Below are 26,273 nucleotides of genomic sequence, written 5' to 3' on the forward strand. Positions count from 1 at the left end.
TTTTCCCATTCTTTGCCTCTCTCCTGAGTTGTGGGAGTAATTCATGGCAACTCAGAATTTACATCTTAGAGCAAACTTGCTGAGTGATTTGTCTTCATTGCATTTGTTGCAGGGGGAAATAAACCTCATCAAGCAGGGCCTGATTTTCCAAGAGTCCATCATTCAGGCACTTATTATCCACTTTGTGCAGTTTCTAGGTCTTTTGCTTTTCACCCTTTCCCCACCTGCTGGGTTTTGGTCATTTTGCTGCTATTAGGACTTCCACCAGCAGATGTGGAGAAGCACAGAGAACAGCTAAAGCATTATTAAGTTCTGCTTCATGATAGGAGCTCTGCAAAGGGCTTGGTGAAGGAGAATTTTGAACCTTTGCCTACAGTAAGTTTTGGAGTTATTTGTTGATTTTGGTTAGGTATGCCCTCCCTGTCCTCCATTAGTATTGGTAATGAAGCGCTTACTTGCAGGAAAACAGGATGAAAGAGAATTGCAAAATACAGCTGAGAATCGCAGTGAGCCATGACTTAAACATGTTCCTGTAATATGATGCTGTAATGAGAGGGAGCCCAAGTCCATATGAGTTCATTGAAGTATCAAATTGGTGTGCAATCTTTCTTCTCATTCAGCATAGGTCAGGCACATATTAGAGTAGAAGTTTTCAGTGGGGGTGAGACTGCATGGTGCAGGTAGATTCTAGCAACTTTTCTTTTTTTTCCTGGGGTAACGTTTTCAAAAGATATGCACTGACATCTCTGAGGACATCAGGGTGTGGACTTTGGAATAATTACTGAAGCAATCATCTTATATCCCACCGTGTAAAAGAGATGTTGGTGATTTTGAGAAGGCTGAACAAGAACAATGAAGATAGGTAAAGAACTCCAAACTAGTATTCTCATGTCTGAAGATAGGAGGGCTCCCAAGGTAGTTATGCACCTTTTGTTACATATATGAAAGTTTACTTGTGGGATGCTGTTTCCCTCACATCATTCTGTGTGCTCATACTAGCCCAGTCTTCCAATATGCAACATGATAATACTGCACCCCTTCTTGGTCTTCATTAATGCTCCAGGCTCCCTTTCCTTCTTGACTCCCAAGCATTTCTTCTTCCTTTGCCAATTTTAATAAGAACCAGTCAGCTCACCATTGACCTTGAAATCCTATGGAGGTTGTAGTTTTAGTAAGAAAGATCATAAATGCAAGGTGTCATACCTTGAGAGTGTCCTGCAAAGGTCAGAGCTATACTTATTCTCCCTGCAGTCACAGGAAACAATTGATGCATTTAAATCCATTACATTTCACATGTCACATCCATCCACTCTTCACAATAGTCTCAGATTATTCTCCAGCATGCAATCATCATTTCCACTACTGTGGTTCAGATTCGCATTGTTTCTCTTATCTACACTATGAGCCCCTTAACTTGTCTTTATGCCAACTGTTATTTTTCTTAACAACAATGGAAAAATTAATTAGAAAAATTAATTGGATCACTTATCTGCACTGTTTGAAAACTGTTCTTGGATACTTATTTATAGGAATACAGCATCCTGTTCAAAAGCTTCACAATTGGCCCGGTTTTCAGCCTTATTCCTTCCATTGCTTCTGCCCACCCTGACCCCATTATTCTTTTTCCTCCCTCCTGTCCTGCAGCTATACCTTCATCATTCTCACACTCTTCTTTGTACCTGACACACTCTCTGGACTCTCCATTCTTCTCTTCTTTGTCAGGTAGACTACTCGCTTTTTCAGACCCAGCTAAAATAGCTCCCCTGGCGAAGCCTGAAGCTTGCTCCCCACCAGCTTCTTTTGTTCTCCCCTGTGTTCTTACTTCTTTATAAAATCAGCATAGTCTTTAAACCATTGTTTTCATGAGGTTTTCCTCTCCTCAGCTTTGCTGCCTTGACTCACTTATTGCTATGTCATATACCTGAAAGAGATGACAGCAGCAGGCCAGTATTTGGCAAGGTAGAAGGGAAGGAAGGGGATAGGTGAGCGAAAGATGTAGGCTTTATGCACTGGTTTCTTATCCTGTCTGTTTTCTATGTGATGGTTAGGATACACCCCAAAATATGAATTCTTTTATTTTCTTGACAAAGGCTTCTTTCATGTCAGTTTTCTCTCTTTGGTGAATTGAGTGGAACAATGTAGAAAGCTTGGGGATCCCTTTGCAGCTTTCCGTAGAACAACAAACTCTTTGTTCCTCATCACTGACACCACTTTAAATCCGCTTAATTCTTCAGAGTCAGTCACTTCTAAAGTAGGAGGCACACAAGACTCAAGTCTTATGAAGATGGAAGAATGAAATAAAAGGCAAAGAAAGACCATAAAAAGCATTGTAATCCTTTGCTTCATTCACAGAGACTTTCTTCACTTTCCCCAGTCCTGGAAAAAGTAGTATGAGTGGTTTCTCATCTCTTCTCAGAAGACACATTCTTTTTTTCCTCCTCATATTTCCATGTATCCTTGGTACCTGTTTGAGGATTAAAATAGAGGAGAAGAGTGGCTATGTGGTGAGCAATATTAATTTATATATATATATGTATATGACATTTTCCTGCACAACAGACTAGGAAGGAGCTACTGTAGTGGACTTAATGAAGTATAATTTGGGGGTAAACCTCAATTTTAATTCCAGTCTGTCACTTACTAGCTGTCTGACTTGAACAAAATGAGTCACCTTCTGATCCTTAGTTTCCTCATCTGTAACATGGGAGTATATCAGGTAACATACACAAGACACCTGTAACACAATCAGTGCTTGAGAAGAATGATGACTTTTCTTACTTATCTCCATGTTCCCAGTGCCTGTCACATCATAGGGTTCAATGAGCATTTGCTGCATAAACTTGACACTGCCTTTGTCAGATGCCTCACCTGGTGAATTTCACTTTTTATACAATCATTTGGTTTTGGAAGAGCTTCTCCAAATGTAGTTGTATAAATCTAAACCAGAAAATGATGGTGTTCTCAAACAGTACAAGAGGTGAGTGTTGAGCTATGTGATGTTCAAGGGCTCTTTTGACTTATGTTTAATTTTTCTGCCAAGGCTATGATGTAGGGAAGAACTTCTGTGCATGGACAGGAGAAAAAAGAGTGTTTATTTCTCATTCAAAATTTGGCTGTTTATTGCACCTTAAGACCTAACTACTCTCCCTTGCTGACTTGGTCCTCTGGTGGAACTTAGGTTCTCTTTCTTCCTAGTTCCCCTCTGTGCCTTCCACCCAGCATTTATAGGAAAGTGCATCTAAGAGCAAACTCCTCTAGATGGTAGTAGTTGGTGACCAGAGCTGGTCTGACTCATTTTTCAGCGCAGAAAGACACTTTTCTGGCCTCATAAGTGCCCTGGGAACAGCTCTCTAACGGGTGTGATGATCTACTATTCCGGAGGCAACGAAAGGGTTCCTCACCACTGCTTGGCAAAGCAGAGAGTAGGGGAGTCACCAGAGAAGGGGAAGCAGGGATGTATGCTTCCTCTGATGGTTTCCATGCCTGTCTACACAAGACGACCACGCAGAGAGATTTAAAATGCATACTATGAGGCTCTATCCCAGGGATATTGAATCCCTGTCTTTTACGTGTGGCCCAGGAATCCTTTTTTTTTTTTTTTTTTTTTTTGAGACGGAGTCTGGCTCTGTCACCCAGGCTGGAGAGCAGTGGCGCTATCTCAGCTCACTCCAAGCTCCGCCTCCCGGGTTCACGCCATTCTCTTGCCTCAGCCTCCCGAGTAGCTGGGACTACAGGAGCCCGCCACCACACCCGGCTAATTTTTTGAATTTTTTAGTAGAGACGGGGTTTCACCGTGTTAGTCAAAGTGGTCTCGATCTCCTGACCTCGTGATCCGCCCACCTCGGCCTCCCAAAGTGCTGGGATTACAGGCCACCGCGCCTGGCCAGGAATCCATATTTTTAACAGGCTCTCCAGGCAAATGTGAGGGACCCAGCTCAGCCTCTGGATATAAACCTGTGAGAAGCAGCCCTGGGTGGCATGCTATCATGGGCTCTCCATGAGTGCTGCTAGAAGGCATAAAAATCCTGGAGAGCTTGCAGTTCTTATATGTGATGACCTAAAGGTATAGAAGAAGGGTTATAAGGTATACGCCATGCTTTATAGGTTTTCCTTCACATATATACATATTTTGATATTTAAATATAAAATATGTAAATGTGTATTTACTTTAGTTTATATTTGCTGGGTAATTTTAAATGTCCTAAGAAACATGCAATAAGTCCTCACTTAACTTCATCGATAAGGGTCTTGGAAACTGCAACCTTAAGCAAAATGACGTAGAAGGAAACCAATTTGACCATCAGCTAATTGATGTCAGTTAAGACTTAAGTTCCTATACTATCTGTCTGGTCACAAAAAACGTCATCAAACTTCTAAATAAAGACCTAACACACTTCTAATATTAAACATTAAGATAAATATGAGCTATATGTATACTTAAGAAAGATTAGAGGCTGAGTGCAGTGGCTCGCGCCTGTAATCCTAGCACTCTGGGAGGCCTAGGCAGGCAGATCACCTGAGGTTGGGAGTTTGGGACCAGCCTGACCAACATGGAGAAACCCCATCTCTACTAAAAATACAAAATTAGCCAGGTGTGGTGGCAGGCCCTGTAATCCCAGCTGCTCAGGAGGCTGAGGCAGGAGAATCACTTGAACCCAGGAGATGGAGGTTGCAGTGAGCCAAGATTGCGCCATTGCACTCCAGCCTGGGCCACAAGAGCAAAACTTTGCCTCAAAAAAAAAAAAAAAAAAAAAAAAGAAAAAAGAAAAAGAAAAAAGAAAAGAAAGAAAGATTAATGAAAATAAGTAATGATTAATACCCAACTGTTCCAGTTCAGGGTCTCGGGTAGCCAGAGACTACCCTAACAGCTGAGGGTCAAGGTGAACACTGACCTAGGACAGGATGCCATCCCATCACAGGGCACACTCACCCACACCCACACTAGCTCACGCTGGCACCATGTAGACACGGCAGTTCACCTAACGTGCACAGCTTTGAGATGTGGGAGGAAACCAGAGTAACTGGAGAAAACCCACACAGACATGAGGAAAATGTGCAAACTCCACACAGACAGTGGCCCCGCCCAGCCAGAAATCCAATTTTTTTTTCTCATCAATGTAAGGAAACAAGTTGAACAAAAATATGTCATTTGAGGACCTGCTGTATGTCTTCTGAGCACCTATATTCTCTAGGGACATCTTGACTATATTTGTAATAGGATTCTCCCTGTGTTACAGGGATAGATTTCACCAATGGACAGCCTGCCTCCCTAATGTATGAGCTTGGTACCTATCTTTATGGTTTCCGTTTTACCTGCCCAATAATGTTTTCATCAACGTTGTTACCCCTCCTGAAGCCACCTGGAAAATAAAAAAGTATATTCCTTCTGTGCAAATTGCTGAAAAAACTTGAGAAAGTGAGTTAATTGCTACAGGGAAAGTATTTACCTCACTTATGATTTTTCTCTTGGCTTCAATCAGGGGCCTTTTAAGCCTCATTCATATCATCCTGAGACCTCCCGAAATGATCTGGATTTGGCAGCCTCGACACTTTAGACACATTCTCATTCCACTTAAGCTTTGGGTGTGGTTAGAAAAACAAATGGGAAGAAGAGTTAAATTCACAATGATAATTCATCTCCTCTAGGTGGTTTTTGCCCATTTCTGAGCTCTTATCTTCTCTTTCCACCAACACCTACTTGCTTGGATCTTGACTTATTTTGGCAGTTCTCTGTACATGTAATGTGGTTGCCATGGAGACGTTATCCAGCATGCTGCATGCTGTTTCATCTCCTCTCCATCTCTTCATTTCTCTCTAGTGTGTGCTTGTTCTCTCACATTTCTATCTCTTCTACACTCACCCCAACCCCCTTTGTAATTGAAGACATCAAACACTGTATTTCTTCAAGCTGTTTTGCTTCCTTCCCCTAATCATATCGAATGTGTTTTTAACTTAACATAATCAAAGCAACCTGGTAGTTACTGGAAAAAGGGGTAAAGAAATGGATTCAAATGCTAAATTCCTGTAGGTTATGCTAGGATGCCCAAGAATTTGAGGGAATTCAGGCAAGTGGTAATCAAATTAACTTCCTTTGCTTTCACAGGGATTAAGTCTTTACTGTGGTTCAGAGAGACTTATTAATAATACCTTTCTGATTTCCATCTGGACTACTTCATCATGTCCTGGTGTTATCTACAAACAAGAAAGTCTGAACTATCCTCAACTCTTAATTTCCCATCCATGGAATATTCACTTCAGGCGCTATTTGCATGGACCCACAGGGCCTCTCTGAAGATATTGACATCCTGGGTTATTAAGAGTTGGGCCAAATGTAAAGATCTTAGTGTGAATATCAACTGTTCACCCTCACCTTGCTGTGATGTGTGTAGGGAGTGAGGAGTGGGAAGGAGTGAGAACGGGATTTTGTAGTTATGTGCACCTAACCATGTGAAGATTGAGAAAAAGGTTATTCCTCTCCTCCACTGAGGATATTTTAATTTTTCTCAAAAATTGAAAAGTACTAGAAAAAAATAATGAATACATGTCCCTTTTGTTTTTCTGGTTTCTTTTAAAAGACCTCCTCATCTCAATGTTATAAGTAAGATGAATTTGATTTCATTTCTTTCCAAACTGACAAAATGATTTATGTTAGTAAAGAATATTCAAATATTAATTTTGACATATATTTCAGATTCTCCCAATGCTTTGAGTTTCTAAACTAAAAAAATCATAGCCAGCAACCGCAATATCCAGAAATTTTATTTCTTTTTCTTTCTTATGGAATAAAGTATTTCAGAAACAAACAGAAATCCCTTTTTGATTTCTCTACTGATCATTAATTATGTTCACTTCTGTGTCAGCTCTCTCCAAGGGCCCAATACCATGGAAAGAATAAGGATTTGGGTAGATTACATGATCCTCACAGGCAGATCTATGTTTTTATGGACAGTGTAATAAGAAAAACATTAAAAGAGAGAAGTTTAAAAAGAGCCTGGGCAAGAATGAAGTCAATCCCAACTTTCATCTCATTCTTTAGCAAAGAAAGATTGTAGATGTATATATTCTTTAGGATTCATTCTTTTTTTAAATTAATAATTGGAGGAATTACTTTCTTCCACAGGGAATCAGCACTCAATGCCAGTTGCATCTGTGTGTGTGTGTGTGTGTGTGTGTGTGTGTGTGTGTGTGTGTGAGAGAGAGAGAGAGAGAGAGAGAGAGGCAAAAAAATGTATGTGTAGATAGATTGTGTGTGTGTGTAGTGTGACATAGAAGGGATGTGGGTAGGAGTGAGAAGTGAGAAAGCAGCATGTGAGGATTTCAATACTTGTCTTCTGCAAGTTCAAAACAAATCAATAAGTATTTATTGAATACTTACCACAAGCAAGACACTAGTCTGGGTTCTGCAAAGGATAACAGAAGGATGAGGTTTGATTTTTACCTTTAAATAGTATGTTGTCTATCATGGAAGACAAGATACAGACACGTAAAAAGTCAAGCAATAAAAGGGAACAGAACAAGTCAGGTGAACAATAAATGAAATGTTGAAATGTGGGCTGGAGGCAAGAGAAGACAAGAGGAGAGAAGAGGGGAGAAGGCCTCAGATTGATAGGAAAGTGTAGAGAGAGGATAAGAATTGATCTGAGTCCATAAACACAAGCAAGATTTGGATTACGCTCTATTGAGAGAAAATGGAAGAGGGAGAAAGTGTAAATAATGTTTGTCAGGGGACAGCGAAGATGCTTCTTGGCTTCAGCAAGAGTTCATGTAAAGAAGATGAGAGAATTCCAAACAGGTAGAGGGGACTAGGATGTAGAGAACCTTCACCAAGGGCAGACTTTGGCTCTAGGCAGTGCGGAGCCATTGGAGATGTTTGAGCAAGTAGTGATGTGGCATTAAGAAGTCTCATGGTAAGATTAAATGGGGATAGTATTGGGGAGGGTGGCAATGATATAAGGCAAATGGCCCAGGAGGAGGCTGCTGCAAGTATCTGGGTATCACTGGACATGTGCCTGGTCTAGGGTAAACATTTAGGGAGTAGAAAAGAAGGGACAAATGCAAGAATCATTTTGTAAAGAAAGGAAAGTTTTGGAGGATGGATTGGGCATGGGAAATTAAAAGAAAAATGTTGGAAACACCTGGAAGATTTCAAGACTAAAGGAATAAGGCTAGTTAATATTTGCTGAGTGCCTACTGTGTGCCAGGCACCTTTCCAAGTGCTTCATAAGTTTTAACTCATCGAGAGAGAGAAAGAGGAATTGAAAGTCAGCTATTTTGAGAGCAAAGATAAAGTCAGTCTGTTTCAGGCACCAAGAGTTTGTAATACCGGTAAATGCAAGTGGGGATGACTGGCAAGGGATGGAAATAGGGAATAAGAGGTCAGACCTGGAGGAGAAGAATTGGACTAATCTACTTAGAAGAAGAGTTTGTGCCATTGGAATGGCTGATATCTGCATGAAATGAGGAATAAACAGCCTGTTTTGAATTTCCTTTAAAAAGTGAAATAAGAGAAAAGTAAAAGCATCCAGTAAAGAAGGAGAAATCACAGATGAAGGAGGAGAACTAAGGTAACATAGCATGGTAGGATCTAGACAGAAAGCAATTGCAAAGGAAGGAGCTATTCTACAGTGTAAATCTATGGAGAGATCAAACAGGGTAAGTACTGAGAATAATTTATGTATTTGATTGTCCAGATCTTAAATGAAGATCAGTCTGTCCTATTGAGGGCAATTGAGAGTTGATTATAGCTCCAAAGAAATACTTTAATATTGTATTAAGTCCAGAGAGAATTTGGATATTCTGTGCCAAACCAGGATAAGTTTTTGTCACTCTTAACCAAACCAAATAAATATTCTAGCTCTTATTTTCTGCCTTTAACAAGAACTCCAAGAATTTAGTCCTAGATTTTCATAACTGACTTCCTTCCAGAGCACGATCTAAGGATTAATTCTTCTATAAGTCCAGTCAAGCTTACTGCGGTGTGGTTTTTCTCCTGTTTTCTCATAAGGAAAATTCATTCAATTTCTTCACTTTTTTGAGTTAGTGCTTGTGACATATGACAGATTGACAGCCCTTAAAGACTGGGGTTCTCTGACTATCCTATGAACATAGCTCCTTACCAGTAATGTGCCTCTGGTCTCTCCTAGGGCTGTAAAAAGCCTGTGTGTTTAGTTGACTTTCCTGTAGATCTCTTTATGATGATGGCATCAGGGACAATTTAAAACAACTGATGGACTGCTGGTTGGTAGTATAAATCATGATCAAGAACCTAGGGCTTGGAGCCATTCAGATCTGGATTTGAAGTTTAGTTCTACCATCTTAGAAGTTTGTGGCTTCTTTCTTTTCTTCTCTACTGACCTTTGCTTCTCTTGACAACATTGTTCTTAGTGTGGGGCAGTGGAAGGAAAATGGGCTTTAGAGTCATTCAGAAGTGGAGGGATTCAACTCCCAGTACTCCCAACCTTGGGCCTTCATTATAATATTTACCTATTTTATAGCGTTGATGTGAAAATGTAAAATAATGTAAAACACCCACAACAAGGCTAGGCATGTGCTCAATAAATGGTAGCATTGTTGGACTTCTTTAAAAAATTGGGCAGCCAGAGCAGAAATATTACTTCCAAGCAACTTCACTTGTGGATTAGAAAGCTATGAGATTCATCTACCTTGTGGAGACAAAGTTCTGAAACTGTGCTGAAGAGGGGAAAAATGTCAGTCAGCATATTTTGTACATGAAGTGAAACTACAGTTGACTTTTAATTGATTTGATTCATCCTGGGAATCCAGTGCCTAAGAGCAGCCAGTGAATTCTTCTTTTCATTCATGTGTTAAAGATGAAATTATAACAGAAAGAGAGAAGACAAAGCTGTAACAGTTTTAAAGCTGTAAATGTGGTTGTCTCATTGTCTAAAGACATAGAGGAACCTGACTTGGACTTGATCATGTTAAGTTTCATCTGAGCATTCAAGCAGAACAGTCCAATCAGAAATATTGAGCTGAAGGTCAGGGAATTGGTGGAACCTATGATAGGGATTTTGGAGACCTTGGCATGATTGTTGATGTTATGGCTGTGAATGCATCTCAGAGGGAGACAATATGGGCTCAAAACTGAATCTTGGCATACCCCCAAATTGGGGAGTTTCAAGTGAAAGCGGACAAAAAATGGAGAGATTACTAGCCTGTGTAAGAAGAACGAAGATATTATCCTACTTTAAATAATAAAGTACAAAAAGAGGATTTGATTAAAAAAAATGGGGAGTATCAACTGTTAGAGACTGTATAACACTTAGGAGAATGATGATAGAGCAAAGGCTACTGATTTTATTTTTGCTGATCTTTGTCTTAGTCTGTTTTGTGTTGCTGTAAAGAAAATTCAAAGCTAGTAATTTATAAAGGAAAAAGGTTTACTTGGCTCATGATGTTGATGGCTGGAAAGTTCAATATTGGGCATCTGCCTCTGATGGGGGCCTCAGGTTGCTTCTACTCTTGGGGGAAGGTGAAAGGAGCCATTCAGATCTGATCACATGGAAAGAAAGAGAGATTGAGAGATCACATGGCAAGATCTCATGCCAAGAAAGAAGCAAGGTGGGGGAGGGGGTGCCAGACTCTTTAACAACCGGTTCTCATGGGATCTGATAAAAAAGGAGCTCATCTGCAAGCGAGGGCATTAATCTTTTCATGACCCAAACAGCTTCCATTAGGCTCCACCTCCAATATTGGGGTTCAAATTTCAGCATGAATTTTGGAGGGTACACACATCCTTGCTTGGATGGACAGACAGCCAAATCATAGCAACCTGGTTTGATCGTTGATGATTTTGTAGCAATAGTTTCAGTAGAAAAGAGAGGCAAAAGCCAAGATTACAAGGATTAAGGAGTGAAGTCTGGGGAGGAAATAGGGTCATCAGGTGCCAATTACTTTTTTTTAGAAGTTCCCAGTAAGATGAGATAGAAAATAAAATTACTTTTCATAGGGGTAGAAAAATATCTTTGTAATTTGCCCTGGTCAAAAAAGAGTTAATGGTATAAATGCACAGTAATTTCAGAAGCATTAAAGAGCATGTTTCCATGGAAACATCAACCTACAGAGGGAGAGAAAGAGCTAGGATCCCCTGACAAAGAAGGAACAGCAGAGTTCTAGCCCCCACACAGTACAGCAGGGAAAGATGATTCCACGTTTCTTTCAGCTTCCCAGTGAAGATGCAATTGGGGTTCATGGTACTGTCCTCTTGAGGATGAGAAAAGAAGGAAAGGGGTTTGGTTTAAAGAAACTCTTGGCCTCATCTTACTTGAAATTCTGACTCAAGGGTCAATCTCATTTTAGAATATTGGAAAAGATCAATGGATGTCTTTAACTAACTAACTAAATAAATTTGATCTTCCCCAACCTCTTTATTCTAACCTGGTGTAGAAACAGTGCCATAATGTACTGCATTAGAGCGAAACTTAAAGAAACTCTAGAAATATAAGATGTGGGTTTGGCTGATAACTTTTGACCAGCACCTTTGCATTATGGTTTTTCTCATCTTGGTGTATTTTCTTTGCTTATGTACACGTTTGGCTTCACAGTTTTCAGATCCATAATATCCCTTTCACTGCCATCTAGTACAAATTTCCTGTACCCTTAAAACCAACCCTACTGTTAGAGATTGTTCCTCTCACTGAACTGTAGCTCAGAAAGCTGTTCTCCAGAATGTGCTATAGGAACTGCATAACGAACTCCTTATTGTGAACAAATCTTCCTGTCGGTTCACTTTCTCCATTCCCAGATTATATTCCACTTTGCATCTCTTTCATTACTCTGGTCTTTCCTTGGGAGGAGTTATTTATTCCCTATGTGAAAGGGTTTTATCTGCATGGTAGGTGTGGTTTATGACTGCGCTTTCTGAGGTCAGAGATACGTTTTTGAATGAGTCAACAGCCTCCACCACTCTCTCTGTCTCACATACATAGCATGACATGCCTGTCTTCCCTAAAGACATAATCTTCACCCAGGCATCTTGAGTCTTCTGTCTGTTAGAAACGTCCCCCTGACCCTGGAAGATCCTCCTTCCTTTGACCCTCTCCTCCCAATTCAACATAATTGCTTCTATAAATCTTCACTTGAAGAACTCTGCCAACCATTACTGGAAAAGTAAATTATAACCTTCTTTTTCCATGAGTGACAATTCCTCATAACTTCTACTCTCAAGCCCTGTAAGTGAAGCCATCACCAACTCATCATATAATCATCTACCTTTTTTGCCCCCTTCGGTGGAGCTGTTAGAGGCAATTGTGAAGTCAAAAATATGGTAGCTACAGAGGGGGCAGGAACTGTATGTATGGAGATATTTCCTGTGTGTTGATTTTGTTGACCACCCAGTGTGTAAGAGGAAGTAGAGAGAGGCTCCAGAAAGAACAAATTGAGGAAATGGAGAAAGATCAAAAGGAAGAGAAAAGTCTTCTTACTCTTTTCCTTTGATATCATGCCTAGGTCACTTTAGGTTCTTACCCAAGGGCTTCTTGAGTACATATGCTCAGGGTTTCTTCCAGTAGACCTGAATGTCCACAGGAAAGAAAGTCTTCCTGCCATAGCTGAATGTCCTAGAGAAATCTTTGCCGGTCATTGTTTACATAGCCCCTGAATAGTTTTGCCAGGCTGTGAGCTAAAATGGATGTCAGAAAGGCAAGCCTTCACCTTAAAATTATTAACAGTCACAAAAAATGATAACAAGGTAGTCAGTGATCAGCTAGCCTTTGACCTGCCTTGGCATTTTCTCTGGGAAGGTCTCACCACTTAGTTTTGATAGCCTACCTACTCTGGGCTGCATTCCAACCTACTGAACACCTCATCTGTGGAAAAAGAAATGAATTTTATTCAGTGTTTTAAGAAAATGATTTTAACTTATATACAGCATGGAAATATGAACTAAAAGGAAAAATAATCCAGTGACAGTAACATTATGCAGAAAAGCTACTTGGTTCCTTCTCACTGGGGATTTCTACCTTTCTAACCATGTCTAATAAGTCTGGCTTTCCTGTAGTACCTTACCAGGTCTCACCTATAGCAGAGGTGACTAAGAGTCATGAGCATGAACACAAGCAGGAATTTAATTTTTCATCGCTGAATTCTGTGCACAGAGCTAAATGAGAAGCAACTTTGGTATTCTGCACATTTGATTAATTGGCATCAAAAGGCAGCCTCACTAGTTCCCTAAGGAAGTGTGGTACCTTCACACACAATCAAGAGTGTGTTCTCTCCAAAGGGATTTTAAGGAGAATTACCTAGTGTTCAAAGCAGGGATCTGGGAGGTCAGAAGGGGGATCATTTTGAGGAATCATTTATTCTAGACTAAAATAATGGAGGTATGAGCACATCTTTTGCCTTCCTTTGAAAGTGAACTTTATATTGAAGTGGTATGATTTAGTGACTGCCCACTGCAAAAAAACTCACAGGGGTAACTAATCATAGTAAGAACAAAACAAATATTCCCAAGCCTTAATAGTTTTGCATGTTATAAGAATGAGAGGGAATACACTGAACTGGTAGTTTTATGGAAAAACAGAGATCCAGGAATTAGGAGACCCAGATTCAACTAAATGGGCCAAAGCATGACATCATTTTCCCAAGCTTCAAAGTGTTCAGCTGTAACTGTGAACAGTTAGACTGTGATCCAAAAGTCCCTTCAAATGCTAACTCCCCTGACATCCAGGTAATGTAAAAAATAGGTAATAATAATAACAACAGTAAGAGCAGCTAATGCATAATGCTTACTCTGTGATAGGGAGAATTCTAAGTCCTCTATATATGTTGAGAGCTTGTTTGGAGGTTTTAGAATGGAAGCTCAGCTACTCATATATCCTTGACCTCAGACCGGTCCTCCTCTATTGGGAATGGTCATCCTCTTCCACTAGACGCACAGCTTAGGGAAGGATGCACATGGAGTAGTGCGGAGGAAGGGAACACCCGCCTAGCCAGCCAGATCAGCCAAATCAACCCTGGCAATCAATGGGGTAACAGGTGTCACGGCTAGATCACTCTCACATCCCCTTTATATATATTGAAACACAACAATCCTATGAGATAGGTAATATTATTCATATTTTTTATGGTGAAGAAAATGAGGAAAGAGAGGTTAAATAACTTGCAAGACCACACAACTTCAGAACTGGTGGGTGCAGGATTTGAATGGAGACTGTGACTACTGCACTGTTTAAGAACTGTGTCCTTGTTCTTAAACACCTCGCTATACTGCCTGGTGCAGTATGAGTGTGTACGTGTGTAATACACACTGTATTCTTTCCCTCTTAACTTATTGTTTCTCCCCTTTATTTTCTTTCTATTCACCTCTCACCACTAAGCATTTTGGGGTATTGTCCAGATTTTTTTCATTCATTTGAATGAGGATATATTACTAATGAGAATGAGTTCCTCCGTTTCATCCCAGATGGACCCGTAGGTAAGTCTAGAGAGCATTGTTCCCTAGCCATGGCCTGTCACATTGACCTTGCTTGGTGAAAGGTGGCATAGATAGGAGGTTATCACAGCTGGTGATAGAGCTCCTCAAAATTCTCATTGCTTTGATAATTGGTCAAAGATAGCATCTGTCTGGAGGGAGGTTAATGTTCTCTACCTTCTTTTATCAATCCTCCTCTGTTTTCTTTCATTTCAGATTAAACTAATTCATGGTATTCAGTTGTGAAACAGAATCCAAGTAATAGCTCCCTGAAATTTTTTATTGTTAGGCCAAAGGGACTGAAAATACTTTTTCTTCATAATAGATGGTGAATTTACACATTGCCACTTATACCTCAAATGAATTCAGTTCAGCCCACACTACTAAGGGGCTAAGGCATATTTCTCACCACCAGTAGGAGATAAGAGGTGTATTAAATTTGTATCAATCACTGTTCAAGATACTTTAATATCTCATTAACTTAACACCACTAATTTAGAATTTAAGCTACTTTAATATCTCATTAATTTAACACCACTAATTTAGAATTTAAATAACTACGATATGAACTAGCCCAAACTTGAACATTTTATGATTTGTGAAGAATGGATTGCAAAATAAATTAATGGTATAAACACCATTCAGAGAAAATGTTTAATCCACTGGAAGACAAACTAGTTTTAACCCATTTCAGGTAATCATAAACTAATATTACAGTCTGCTGTTTAAATTAGTTATTCCTGAGCTTCTCTACAAGACATCATTTTGCCTAAATAGGAGAAAAGGACAGCGTAGGAAACTGGCATTTCTAATTATATTGTCCAACCACAGAGTCTAATACTTTTATATATGACATATTTCAAAGGAACCATTTAAAACTTCTTCAAATCCTTCTTCCTTAAAAAGAGGACATTGTGGCCGGGCGCGGTGGCTCAAGCCTGTAATCCCAGCACTTTGGGAGGCCGAGATGGGCGGATCACAAGGTCAGGAGATCGAGACCATCCTGGCTAACATGGTGAAACCCCGTCTCTACTAAGAAATACAAAAAACTAGCCGGGCGAGGTGGCGGGCGCCTGTAGTCCCAGCTACTCGGGAGGCTGAGGCAGGAGAATGGCGTAAACCCGGGAAGCGGAGCTTGCAGTGAGCTGAGATCCAGCCACTGCACTCCAGCCTGGGCGACAGAGTGAGACTCCGTCTCAAAAAAAAAAAAAAAAAGAAAAAAGAAAAAAAAGGACATTGTTGGCCTGATTATAATAATCTTGCCTGCCATGTTGACCACACTAAACTGGATTAATCATTTTGGATTTATTTTGATAATTATGAATTTCTTAGCTGGGAAAAATTCAGAAATTTCTATTTAGTCTATCTAAACTAGAACACTAAAAATCTAATTTTTAAATGCCTTGTTCTCCAATGCTGGTCTGTAATTAGGTAGCTTTTAAAAGTTTTCAAGTCCAGTATTTCTAATCCTGTGGGAAATTGTTTCTACTATTTCTAGAGGTATTGTGTATAAATAATCATAATGTCTAAAAAGAAACTCTAGTCTTTCAAAAGAATTGTGTTTTTTTCCCATTCACATAGTAGAGAGTAATAACAGCAGCTAATAATAACAGAATTATAGCAATATTAATAAGAACAGTATTAATCGGATGAAATGTGAGGGGATAGATAAGTTAATTTGCTTCACTAGTGTAATCTTTTTTACTGTCTATATGTATCCCATAAAATCATGTTGGATACCTTACATATACACAATAAAAACTATTTTTAAAAAAGAAAAAAAGAAATGTAGAGATAAACAACAGGTCAAACGATCCTCCCTGTAGCTTCTCACATCAGACAAGTAAGATGGTATGAACCACCTATTTTATAGATGGGGAAGCTGAAGACTTTAGAAGGTGACACATGAATGATACAAAGTTACAGAGTTACAGCTTTTCAGAGCCAGAAAATTGCGGAAAAAAAAAAGAGAGGGTCAAGAATTTGTCTCTTGCCTGGAACTGTGTTCCTTTATCACTTTATTTTTAATAGCTAGAGAATGAAAATGAGAGATATGAAAAACTGCCACTTTTTAAAAACATGGTGGCACATGGGAAGAACACTGGACTATGGGTTAGGCCACCTGGGTCCTATTCTCAGCCTTGTCATCTAATCACAAAAGCCCTGCTGGACTTTGTCTGTTTCATTTGAAAATGAAAAGATTGGATGAAATGAGATGCTGTCTCTTCTCTTATTGACACATTAGCAGATATTAATTTTTAAAAATCTAGTGCTTGTAAAGACATACACGGTAAAGTAAGTATTGTAGTTCTAAGGCTGTTGGTTGGCTGGGAAAATTCTGGTAGAGCTCCTTTGGGTGCCTCCCACACAGGGCATGCTGCTAAATCATTGCTGTGGGTATCAACGTGGTGCAGTAGATGAGCTCGGAGTGGCATGGCCAAAGTCAAAGAGGCAGAAGGTCTTTTTAACCTTAGCCTGATCCCATTAAGCTCACTGTAGTGTGACTTTGGCCATATAAAGCAAATATATTGGCTCTGAGCCCATCAGGATTCTGAGGCTCATTCTCAACAAGCAGGCAAGCAGGTAGATTAATTATCTAAGATAGATTTTATTTTATGCGGTCTGTATTAGGGATCTATATAGTCCAGGATGGGCCATGTGATGCAAGAATGCTAAAATGCACATCTGGAGCTCTGTGGAACTGATTTCACTTCAGTTGGTGATCATGGAAAGACCCTGAGCTGAGAGTCAGAAGACTTAAGCTCCCGTCCTAAAAAGGCAGGTCACCTTGGGAAAGTCGTTTTGCATCTTGGGACCTATTTTCTCCTCTCTAAAATGAGGGTTCTCAATGGATAATTTCTAAGTTCTCTCCTAGTTCTAGCACTGTGAGATTCTGTGTAATATTAGAACTGTATGAGACAGACCATCTGGTTTCTTAAGGTTCAAACTACATTCTAGAGACAAATCAAGCAATTTAAAATATGCACACACACACACACACACACACACACACACACACACACACACACAACCTTGATGGGACTTCCAGGGGATTTGAGTCTCATGGGTAGAACTTCTGCATTTGGCTGCCACTTGAAGCAAGGCTTTTTGACTGTGTACTTGAGGATGACATGTTTGGAGAGAAATAGAATAGCTATGGCATCTCTTAATTTTAAATATAATTTAATCCTTTACCCAGGATTCACACATGAAAGTTTTGAGGTTCTAATTAATAGTAAAAATTGACAAAGTACAGCCAGATCTAAGGGTAGTTGGATATTTTCAGGTCTTATGGAAAGTTAAATTGATTAATATAGCCATTTGATCTAGTTTAGCCTCCATGTGTGGAAGCCAATCTCCATTTTTTAGATGTATTTCATTGATAATTGAGTCTTATTAAAATGTAGTTATCACACTTATTCACTGAGGTTTAAAATCAAGCAACTTTCTTGCCTTTAGATACTCAAATTATGCTAATATATTATTTTTCTGAATTTTTCCTATGAAATAACCTTATATTGGCATCATATTTTATATAGTTTTCCTACCCACTCTTTCATTTGATCATTACAACAGACTTCTCTGATAAGCTGGAGGTAAAATGATGTCTTCATTTTAGAGAAGAATAACTGAGATTCAGGTGCCAAGATCACATGTCTAGAAGTGACCACACCCCCAACTATTTTTTCACACTATTCATTACCAATGAATGGATGGGTTTGTTCTGCTATTCAAAGGGCATCTTGCTCAAGGCTGGTGTATATTTGCAAACTCCTCACTAATGGCTAAATGTTCTCACACCACAAGAAATTACTCATAAAAACACAGTGTGAATGATTAATCTATATGCTGCTGACAGATATGAATGATGAAAGGATACTTTGGAGAAGAATATTTTGTATATTGTCATAAAATTTTACTAATGTTTTTGATAAGTGTAAAATATGTGAGGAATGCTTAAGTAGATAAAATGAACTTAGAGCTGGAAGAGGAGGAACACCCCAGAAAGAGAACAGTTTCTAAGGAAAATCAGAAGTTTCTGGAACAGGAATAGCCAGAGAAATTTACAGACCAATTACATTTCCCATGAATGTGATTTGTTTTCTGCAAGTTCAAATTTCTCAACTTATACACCAAGTTCAATGCTGTCCCCTTCAAAGAAGTCATCTTGAGAGGCTATATAGTTATTCCATTGATGCTGCTTATTAATTGAGTTATTTTTGGAACTCCTCTTTTATAATTGCCTTCTGAAATAGATACTTTCATTTAAATATTCTTAATGGTGTTTTAGATACAGGCGGAATTATTCAGCACAGTGTCTGATGAAAAGGTGGATGCTTAAGCCAGATCATTTATTTCCCTCCCATTCTTCTTCTTCCTTACCCCTCTCTCCTCCATCTCTCTCTTCCTTCCTCCCACTTTTCCTCTCTTTCTTTCCTTCCTCTTTCCTTTTCTTTCTTCTTTTTTCCTTCTTTCCTTCCTCCTTTCTTTTTTCTTTTTTTTTTTTTTTTTGAGACAGAGTCTTGCTCTGTAGCCCAGGCTGGAGTGCAGTGGCCGGATCTCAGCTCACTGCAAGCTCCGCCTCCCGGGTTTACGCCATTCTCCTGCCTCAGCCTCCGGAGTAGCTGGGACTACAGGCGCCCGCCACCTCGCCCGGCTAGTTTTTTGTATTTTTAGTAGAGACGGGGTTTCACCGTGTTAGCCAGGATGGTCTCGATCTCCTGACCTCGTGATCCGCCCGTCTCGGCCTCCCAAAGTGCTGGGATTACAGGCTTGAGCCACCGCGCCTGGCCCCTTCCTCCTTTCAACATAGATGAGACCAAATTGTTTTACATGTCTCATAAACTTTATTTGAAGACTCCAGAAATTCTTCAGTGTCTTTGTAGTAAGAATATATTTTCAAGTATATTATATTCATGGTTACATTCTAGTTTGTTGGTTTAAAATAACTTGTCTTGTGCTTTTGTAATTATACTCTCTGCAATGAATTCTTCAGGGCTTTTGGTTGGAGTGTTAGAGTCATTGCAAACTATAGGAGGCCTGAATATTACCTTCACACTAATGATGGGCTTGGGTGAGCAGCTCTGGGCTGAAGGCTGAGGAGCAGGGCAAGGAGTGGAGCACACTGAGCACTGAGTTGTGTTGGGGATGCAACATGTCACTGAGTGGAGGTGTCTGGAGAGAGCAGCCAAGATGGGATGGTAGAAAACATGAAGCCATGGCATATGAGGAATATGTAAAGGACTTGGGATGCTAACTCTGATGTTGTATATGACAATCAGGCTGGTGTCAGGAAAGGACATGGAACTGGAGATATTGCTTAAAATGTTACTTCTGCTCCCAATTAGCTGTGTAACTGTCATACTGGACCCTTATTGACTCCAATAGCGATGGCACCATATCTGAAATGCCTAAGAACAGACCCAGAGACAATGAATGAGACATAGGATTTACTGGGGGAACTTACATAGAAGGACAATCCAGTGGTGGTGGGCTGGACAGGAGAACTGCTACCATTTGTAAAATGCATGCAGTTTATATAGCATTTTCACTTAGCAACGTTCACCTAAACGTTCATTTAACCCAAAACAAAGGACTTTGATCCCCTGTATGGCCTGCATACCAAGAGATGAACTGGGGGTTTAGATGTCCTTCATAGATAAAAAGTAAATCTCTGGGTTGACTATTTCCAGATTTCTTAGCTTAGGACTCCGAACATACACTTTTCTGAGACTGTAGGGTCATTCTCAGGGTATGCATAACTTATTGCTGTCAGGTGCGTCTGCCATACAATAACATTGGACAAATAATTTAACCTCCTTGTGTTTGTTTTTTAATCCATCAAGTTAAAATTTTAGAACTAAGAGAGTTTAATGGTTATTTAAAGAGTAAAATTGATTTCATAAGGGATGTATGATAAATGTCTTTAAATACTTGAGAAACTCTCATGTAGAAGAAGGATTAGACTAAGACTGTAGAATCTCTAAAAAGGAAACAGGTATCAAAGGGTTGCAGGGGAGAAGGTTTCAGCTTTAAGTAAGAAAGAACTAAGTAGCCGACACTGAGATGGCTACCTTGAGCCCGGAAGGTGCCGTGAAAAGTTCCCCATCAGTGAAAGAATTCAAGAAGAGCTGAGAAGACCAATTTTATGATATAGAAGGGAAGCATAAATTGTAAGAAGTGGTAGGCTAGTTGATTATGAAAGTCTCTTTCAGTTCTAGGGATTCTAGGAATCGCTACTCCTTTGGGGTCTTCTGCATTCTTGATTCCATTTGTGAAGCTACACAAGATCAGGGAATGACAGGCTTAAACATCCCAGGTAGTTCTGGAAGTGAGAAGTGATCCATGAGGATTTGGTTCACGCTGCATAAGCATCATTAGAATCACCAGAAGGATATGCATCCTAGCAACCTTGTTGTTTAACCTAACATTACCTGGAAGAATCAAAGAAGACCTCCCAGTTTCAATGAATGAGAGGAGTTAAAAAAAAAAAAAAAAAGAGTTTTTAAGCTGCCTCCTTTAGCATCCTCACTACAATTACAACATATCCCTTTTGCTTCTTAGCAGGGACATGTCTCATAAGCAACATCAGGCCCAAGGCTCCAGAGTAACATGTCATGTGAACACAGAGCTAATCATTATTGATTCCTTGGTCCATTATGGTAAAAAGACATTAATTACCATCAGTGCAGTTGCACTAATGCAGTTGTAATGAGCATGCCTTTGGGAATTCCCAATGAAGGGACTGCTCATCAGATGACAGCAGCCAGAGGGGAAAAGGGTGGGCTAAGGTGAAGGTGTTCAGGAGGAAGACAGTTTCATTGGTCTGACTCTAGTCACCTCCAGAGTTTCCGCTAATCTATGCACAAGTCACCAGAGCACTCTGTGAAATGCCTCTCCCACCTTTTCCCATTCCTTAGTATTTTCTGTTCCCTATACACAGTGTAATAGCCCTGGTTTCCAGATGCATCCTGTCATATCAGATCCTTGCTTACTGTACTCATCTCACAACTCTTAGAAGTACAGGCAAGACCTTAGCAAGAGTTAAAGAGTATGTACATATCTCTGGGATAGAGGGAGACCCTAATCTGGGATAGAGGGAGACCTTTCTTAGCAGAAAGTTGTCTTGGTACACTCTTACTTTCATTTCTTGTCTCTACCATCTCCAACCTTTAATCCATCTTTGTTTTTCAATAGCAATTGTTAGCACTTAATGAGACTCTACTATGCACCAGGCCACATGGTAAGTGGTTAACCTAAGTTATCCCATTTAAGCCTTACAAACCTAATGAAGTAGGTCCCTTTATTATACTAGTTTTTGCCAATAGGGAAAAACGCTGAGGCTCAGAAAGGCTGAGTAATTTGCTCAGTGTCATACCTATAGAGTGAACTTCAACCAAACACCTTTTTAAACATTTTTATTTTTAATTTTAAGTTCTGGGTACATGTGCAGGATGTGCAGGTTCACTTCATAGGTAAACTTGTGCCATAGTGATTTGCTGCACTTATCAACCCATCACCTAAATATTAAGCCCATCATACATTTGCTGTTTTTCCTGATGCTCTCCCTCTCCCCGTCTCCCTGCCTACAGACCCCAGTGTGTCTTGTTCCCCTCCCTGTATCTATGCGTTCACATTGTTCAGCTCCCACTTGTAAGTAAGAACATGCAGTGACCAAACATCTTTTATTTAAAATTTTTATATTACTTTTTCATATGATTCCTACTCTGTGAAAATTTGGATGACTCTATTGCATAATCAAATGGGAGTTCAAGGTATACCAAGTTTGGTAATGGTATCTGTATTTCTATTTACTGGTCTGTCTTTAGCCAGCTTTCTCTCTATATACCTAACTGCCTAGTTCGTGGTATATCCTCTTCATACTTTTAATCTTCGTTTTATTTCATCATTACAGGTATCTGATCAACGTCACTTTTGAGGGGAGGAATCTGTCCTTCAGTGAAGATGGTTACCAGATGCACCCAAAGCTGGTGATAATTCTTCTGAACAAGGAGAGGAAGTGGGAAAGGGTAGGACATGTCTTTGACAATTCTTGAGCCAAGTAGAGTAGAGATGTGAAATTTTGCAACACATGGAAGGAAAGCAATCCTTTGGTTTTTGTCCCTAGACCTGTGGAGCAAAGGATCAATACCTTGATACACAGGAGAAGCCATTTCTCAAACTTGCATGTTCATTTACTTGCTGTTTTGGTTAATCAAGAGATTGTTTTCTTTATGTATTTCCATTTATTGTTGATAATTGCATTGCTGTCTGAATCATGACTTTGTTTTCGTGGGAGAGTATGTGTGTACAATATAACATAATTTGGTGACGAAACTGAATTAGTGGTATAGTTCAGGAGTTGTGTCCTAGAGAGCATCTGGGAAGCTTGTAAAGATGAAAACATGAGAAGAAAGGTTTAGACTTACTGTGATTGAAGGATTCCCATGCAAGGCTCTGCTCAGAATTTCTCCCACTGACAGTTGATCACAGTGTTTGGAATTCTACCATCAGAAATTAATTTCTGTGGGCACCAGACTGTCTAGGTCCAATTCCCAGCTCTATTTAGGATCTTAGACAAATCTCTTCACTAATCGGTGCCTCAGTTTTCTCATCCATAGAAGGGAAATAATAGTACCAACGGGTATAAGGATTAAGTATACGTAAAGTATTTAGAAAGGTGCCTGGTGCATAGTAAGCACTCAATTAGTATTACAATTTGTATTATTCCAGATTCCCAGTTGAATACAAATATTCCTGAGAGTAATGTCATTGCTGATTTTTCTCCAAATATATTCTGCAGTACTCTTGTCTCTCGAGACATTTTGCTGAAAATAGTTTTACAGATACATAAGGTTGGGAGATGCTAACTACTGTTTCTCACTCTAGGAGAGTCTTAGAACATACCAACCCTTGAAAGTTTAGAGGTGTCTTATAGCAAAGAAATACCTTAACTTTTATTTAGAATGGAATTTCCCAAAATTATTCTACCCCAAGACCCCTTTGTTCATGATATTCATATTCTGTGAAAGCATGTTGGGAAACTAAGACAACTTCCACAGATTCCATGGGCCAATTGGCTGAGAATGTGCTTCAAAATGTTAGCATAGTTCTGCCTAGAATGGAAATCCAGCTATATATTTCTAGAGAGAGTTACCAGAAAATGAGGCCAGAGATAAACTTCTTGAAATTCACAACCTCATCACAGAGAGCCCTGGACAGCTAGTTATGTGAATGTGTGAACGCTCACCCAAGAAACGAGGCATGTGTGGCTCAGGCAGGAGAATCCAGGATCTAATTCTTCAAGTTGAAAGACCTCTATCTATCATGCATTTTCTCTTACCAGATAGGGCACAATTATAAGGCTTAAATTACGCCAGCTTTTTATTTAATCTTATTATTTTGAGACAGGGTCTCATTCTGTCAGTCAGACTAGTATGCAGTGGTGCTGTCATAGCTCACGCAACCTCAAAATCCTGAGCTCAACCTGTCCTCCCCCATCAGCCTCCCAAGTAGCTGGGACTACAGGCGTGCACCACCATGCCTGGCCAACTTTCAAATTTTTGGTAGAAATGAGGTCTCACTATGTTGCCCAGGCTGGTCTTGAACTTCTGGCTGCAAGTGATCCTTCTGCCTCAGCTTCCCAAAGTGCTGGAATTAGAGGTGCGTGCCACTGTGCCTGGCCTGCCTGATGTTCTTGATTAAAGTTGCCCTCCCTTCACCGAGTTATCATTTGTTCAGAAATGGATGTTCCCTGGGCTTCTGCTTTTCACTCCAATCAAGCTGCTTTCACTGCTGCTGTAGAGACGTCATAATTTAAGAAATGTTCTGGGCTCCTCATGTATAACAGGCACTTCTGTCTGTCTCCAGAAGAGGAGTTATTAATAACTGAGGCTTCATAGGTAGCTCATAAGATGTACAGAGGGGGCAGCCTTTTTTTTTTGCAGTAGGCTCACAATGACTGTCTCAAGCAGGAGGAGGCATCTCACAACTGCCTTTTCTTAAAGAGACACCACTCACCATCAGGTCATACTGACTCCTCTTCTTGAGTCCAGAATCTGAGGCCTGTGCCCCTCAGCCCTTTCTAGAACTAGACCCTCCTTCCTAGGGTTTGGATCCCTTCCCTCACCAATTCTACTTTTATTCTAGCTCTTGAATTTATTCTTTACTTTATATATGATCCAGGAACTATGTGATAATTTTTTAAATGGGCCTCCTTGTCCCTGACACCTGCCCTTACCCCTTCAGATTAGTCCAAAATATGGCTGCCGGAATGAGCTTCCTGAAGCACAACTCTGACTGTGATGTTCTTTCTCTGCCCAAAGCCCACTTGAGCCTTCTATGGTTTATGGATTGGGGCTAGACTTGATCTGTTCTTGCATTCAAGGCTCTAGTCTCCCTTCCAAGCCTTTGTTCTCCTCCTCATGATTTTCTGTCTCACAATTAAGCTACCCTGGGCTTCTTCCTCTTCTGAGAATGTGCCTTTGTAGGTCCTGTCCCCTGTACATGTCATGATATTTCTTCCTAGAATGAATTATCCAGTTATATAATCATAACCATCCTTTGATACCCAATTAAAATATTGCAGCTTCCTTTCCTCATCTTTGACTGAGATAAAATCTCACACTCCCTTGTCCCCTGTTGATTTTGTCCATACATCTGAGGTAGCACCCATCACATCTGCCTCTTGTTTGAGTTGTCCTTATGCACAGTTCCAAAGGGCAGAGGCTGTGTCTTTAGCTCAATTGTGTCCTCACAACAACCTGTAAGAGCGTATTTCATAGAGCAGTTCAATAAGTATTTGTAGCATGTATGAGAATCATTACATAATAAAAGAATCCCAAAATCTACCGTTAAGAATCCAAGTTTATGTTATTGCCCTTGATATGGTAGCTGTTGTTTCGTGGGGAGGGGGAGGAGAAAATCTTTGTATAGATTGAATTTTTGTAGATCATACTTTACATGTACTAAAGGAAGTTGCTATTTAAAGAAATTCTGTGGTTAATCCTTTTGTAAGGCATTTTGAGAGGGGTTGAGAGAATAGAACGTTTTCATCTCAACTCAATTAAACCAGGGAACACTTTGGAAGATAGATGTATAGTGTTCATTGAGGTCATAGAGCCATGTAGCTCCCTGACTTGAAGGATCCTATTAGGGCTCACTTGTGGGCAGGGAGGATGGCAGGTATGGCTCCAGGGAATGGCAGGGTTGTGGTGAGATTGCATCATGGAAAGTTGTGTTGGTCCTTCCACTGTTATCTTCGTCCCCAGGATATCATCCTCAAGATGCCTAATGCTGCTTCAGATGGTCCCCTTGGTCCAGAGAGGATTTAGTGTCAGTGGACTCCAGAAAGGCAGGCACCAGGGTGAAGGTTCTACAGGGAGGAGCTGAACACTGGACAGATAAGCAGGGGAGGAATGTGGGTTTGTGGAAGAAATATGGGCTAGATAGGACTCTCAGACACTGGTCAGGCCACCAACTAGCTATGGGACCTGCTTTTTCCACTTTTCTACATTTTTCTTTCCTCATCTCTAAAATGATGGCATTGGACTAAGAAGACTTGGGTCCTTTCTAGTGCTAACTTCTGGGACTGCAAAATCTCCTTGTAAATAAACAGCAGATTGGAATAGAAATTGGGTGAGGGAATGGAACACACAGGAACCTGAGCTTGTTTTGAAGGGCATAGCTCCTAGGGCATATTTGTCATTCCTGTCATTTAAGTAAATATTTCCCCAGAAAGGCCCTCCTAATGACCCGTGATGAGGTAGTCACCCAGTCACGCTGCCTAACAGTAGGTTTTAATTTTCCTCAATACACTCATTATCTGGCGTTCTGCTTACTT

The 26,273-nt window shown here is 40.1% G+C and overlaps 1 protein-coding gene across 4 annotated transcripts in view; it reads left to right on the forward strand.

Annotated features, from left to right (window-relative positions):
• LOC105481967 (glutamate ionotropic receptor NMDA type subunit 2B) overlaps nt 1–26,273 on the forward strand; it is a 442,762-nt gene that overhangs the window by 282,929 nt on the left and 133,560 nt on the right. For all 4 annotated transcript variants that reach the window (XM_011741769.3, XM_071072181.1, XM_011741782.3 and 1 more), the window contains one exon: nt 22,347–22,461. In XM_011741769.3, the coding sequence (XP_011740071.2) occupies nt 22,347–22,461 (115 nt within the window). The remainder of the gene's footprint in view (nt 1–22,346; nt 22,462–26,273) is intronic.

Source organism: Macaca nemestrina, chromosome 10 (genome assembly GCF_043159975.1).
Source record: "Macaca nemestrina isolate mMacNem1 chromosome 10, mMacNem.hap1, whole genome shotgun sequence".
Taxonomy (NCBI): domain Eukaryota; kingdom Metazoa; phylum Chordata; class Mammalia; order Primates; family Cercopithecidae; genus Macaca; species Macaca nemestrina.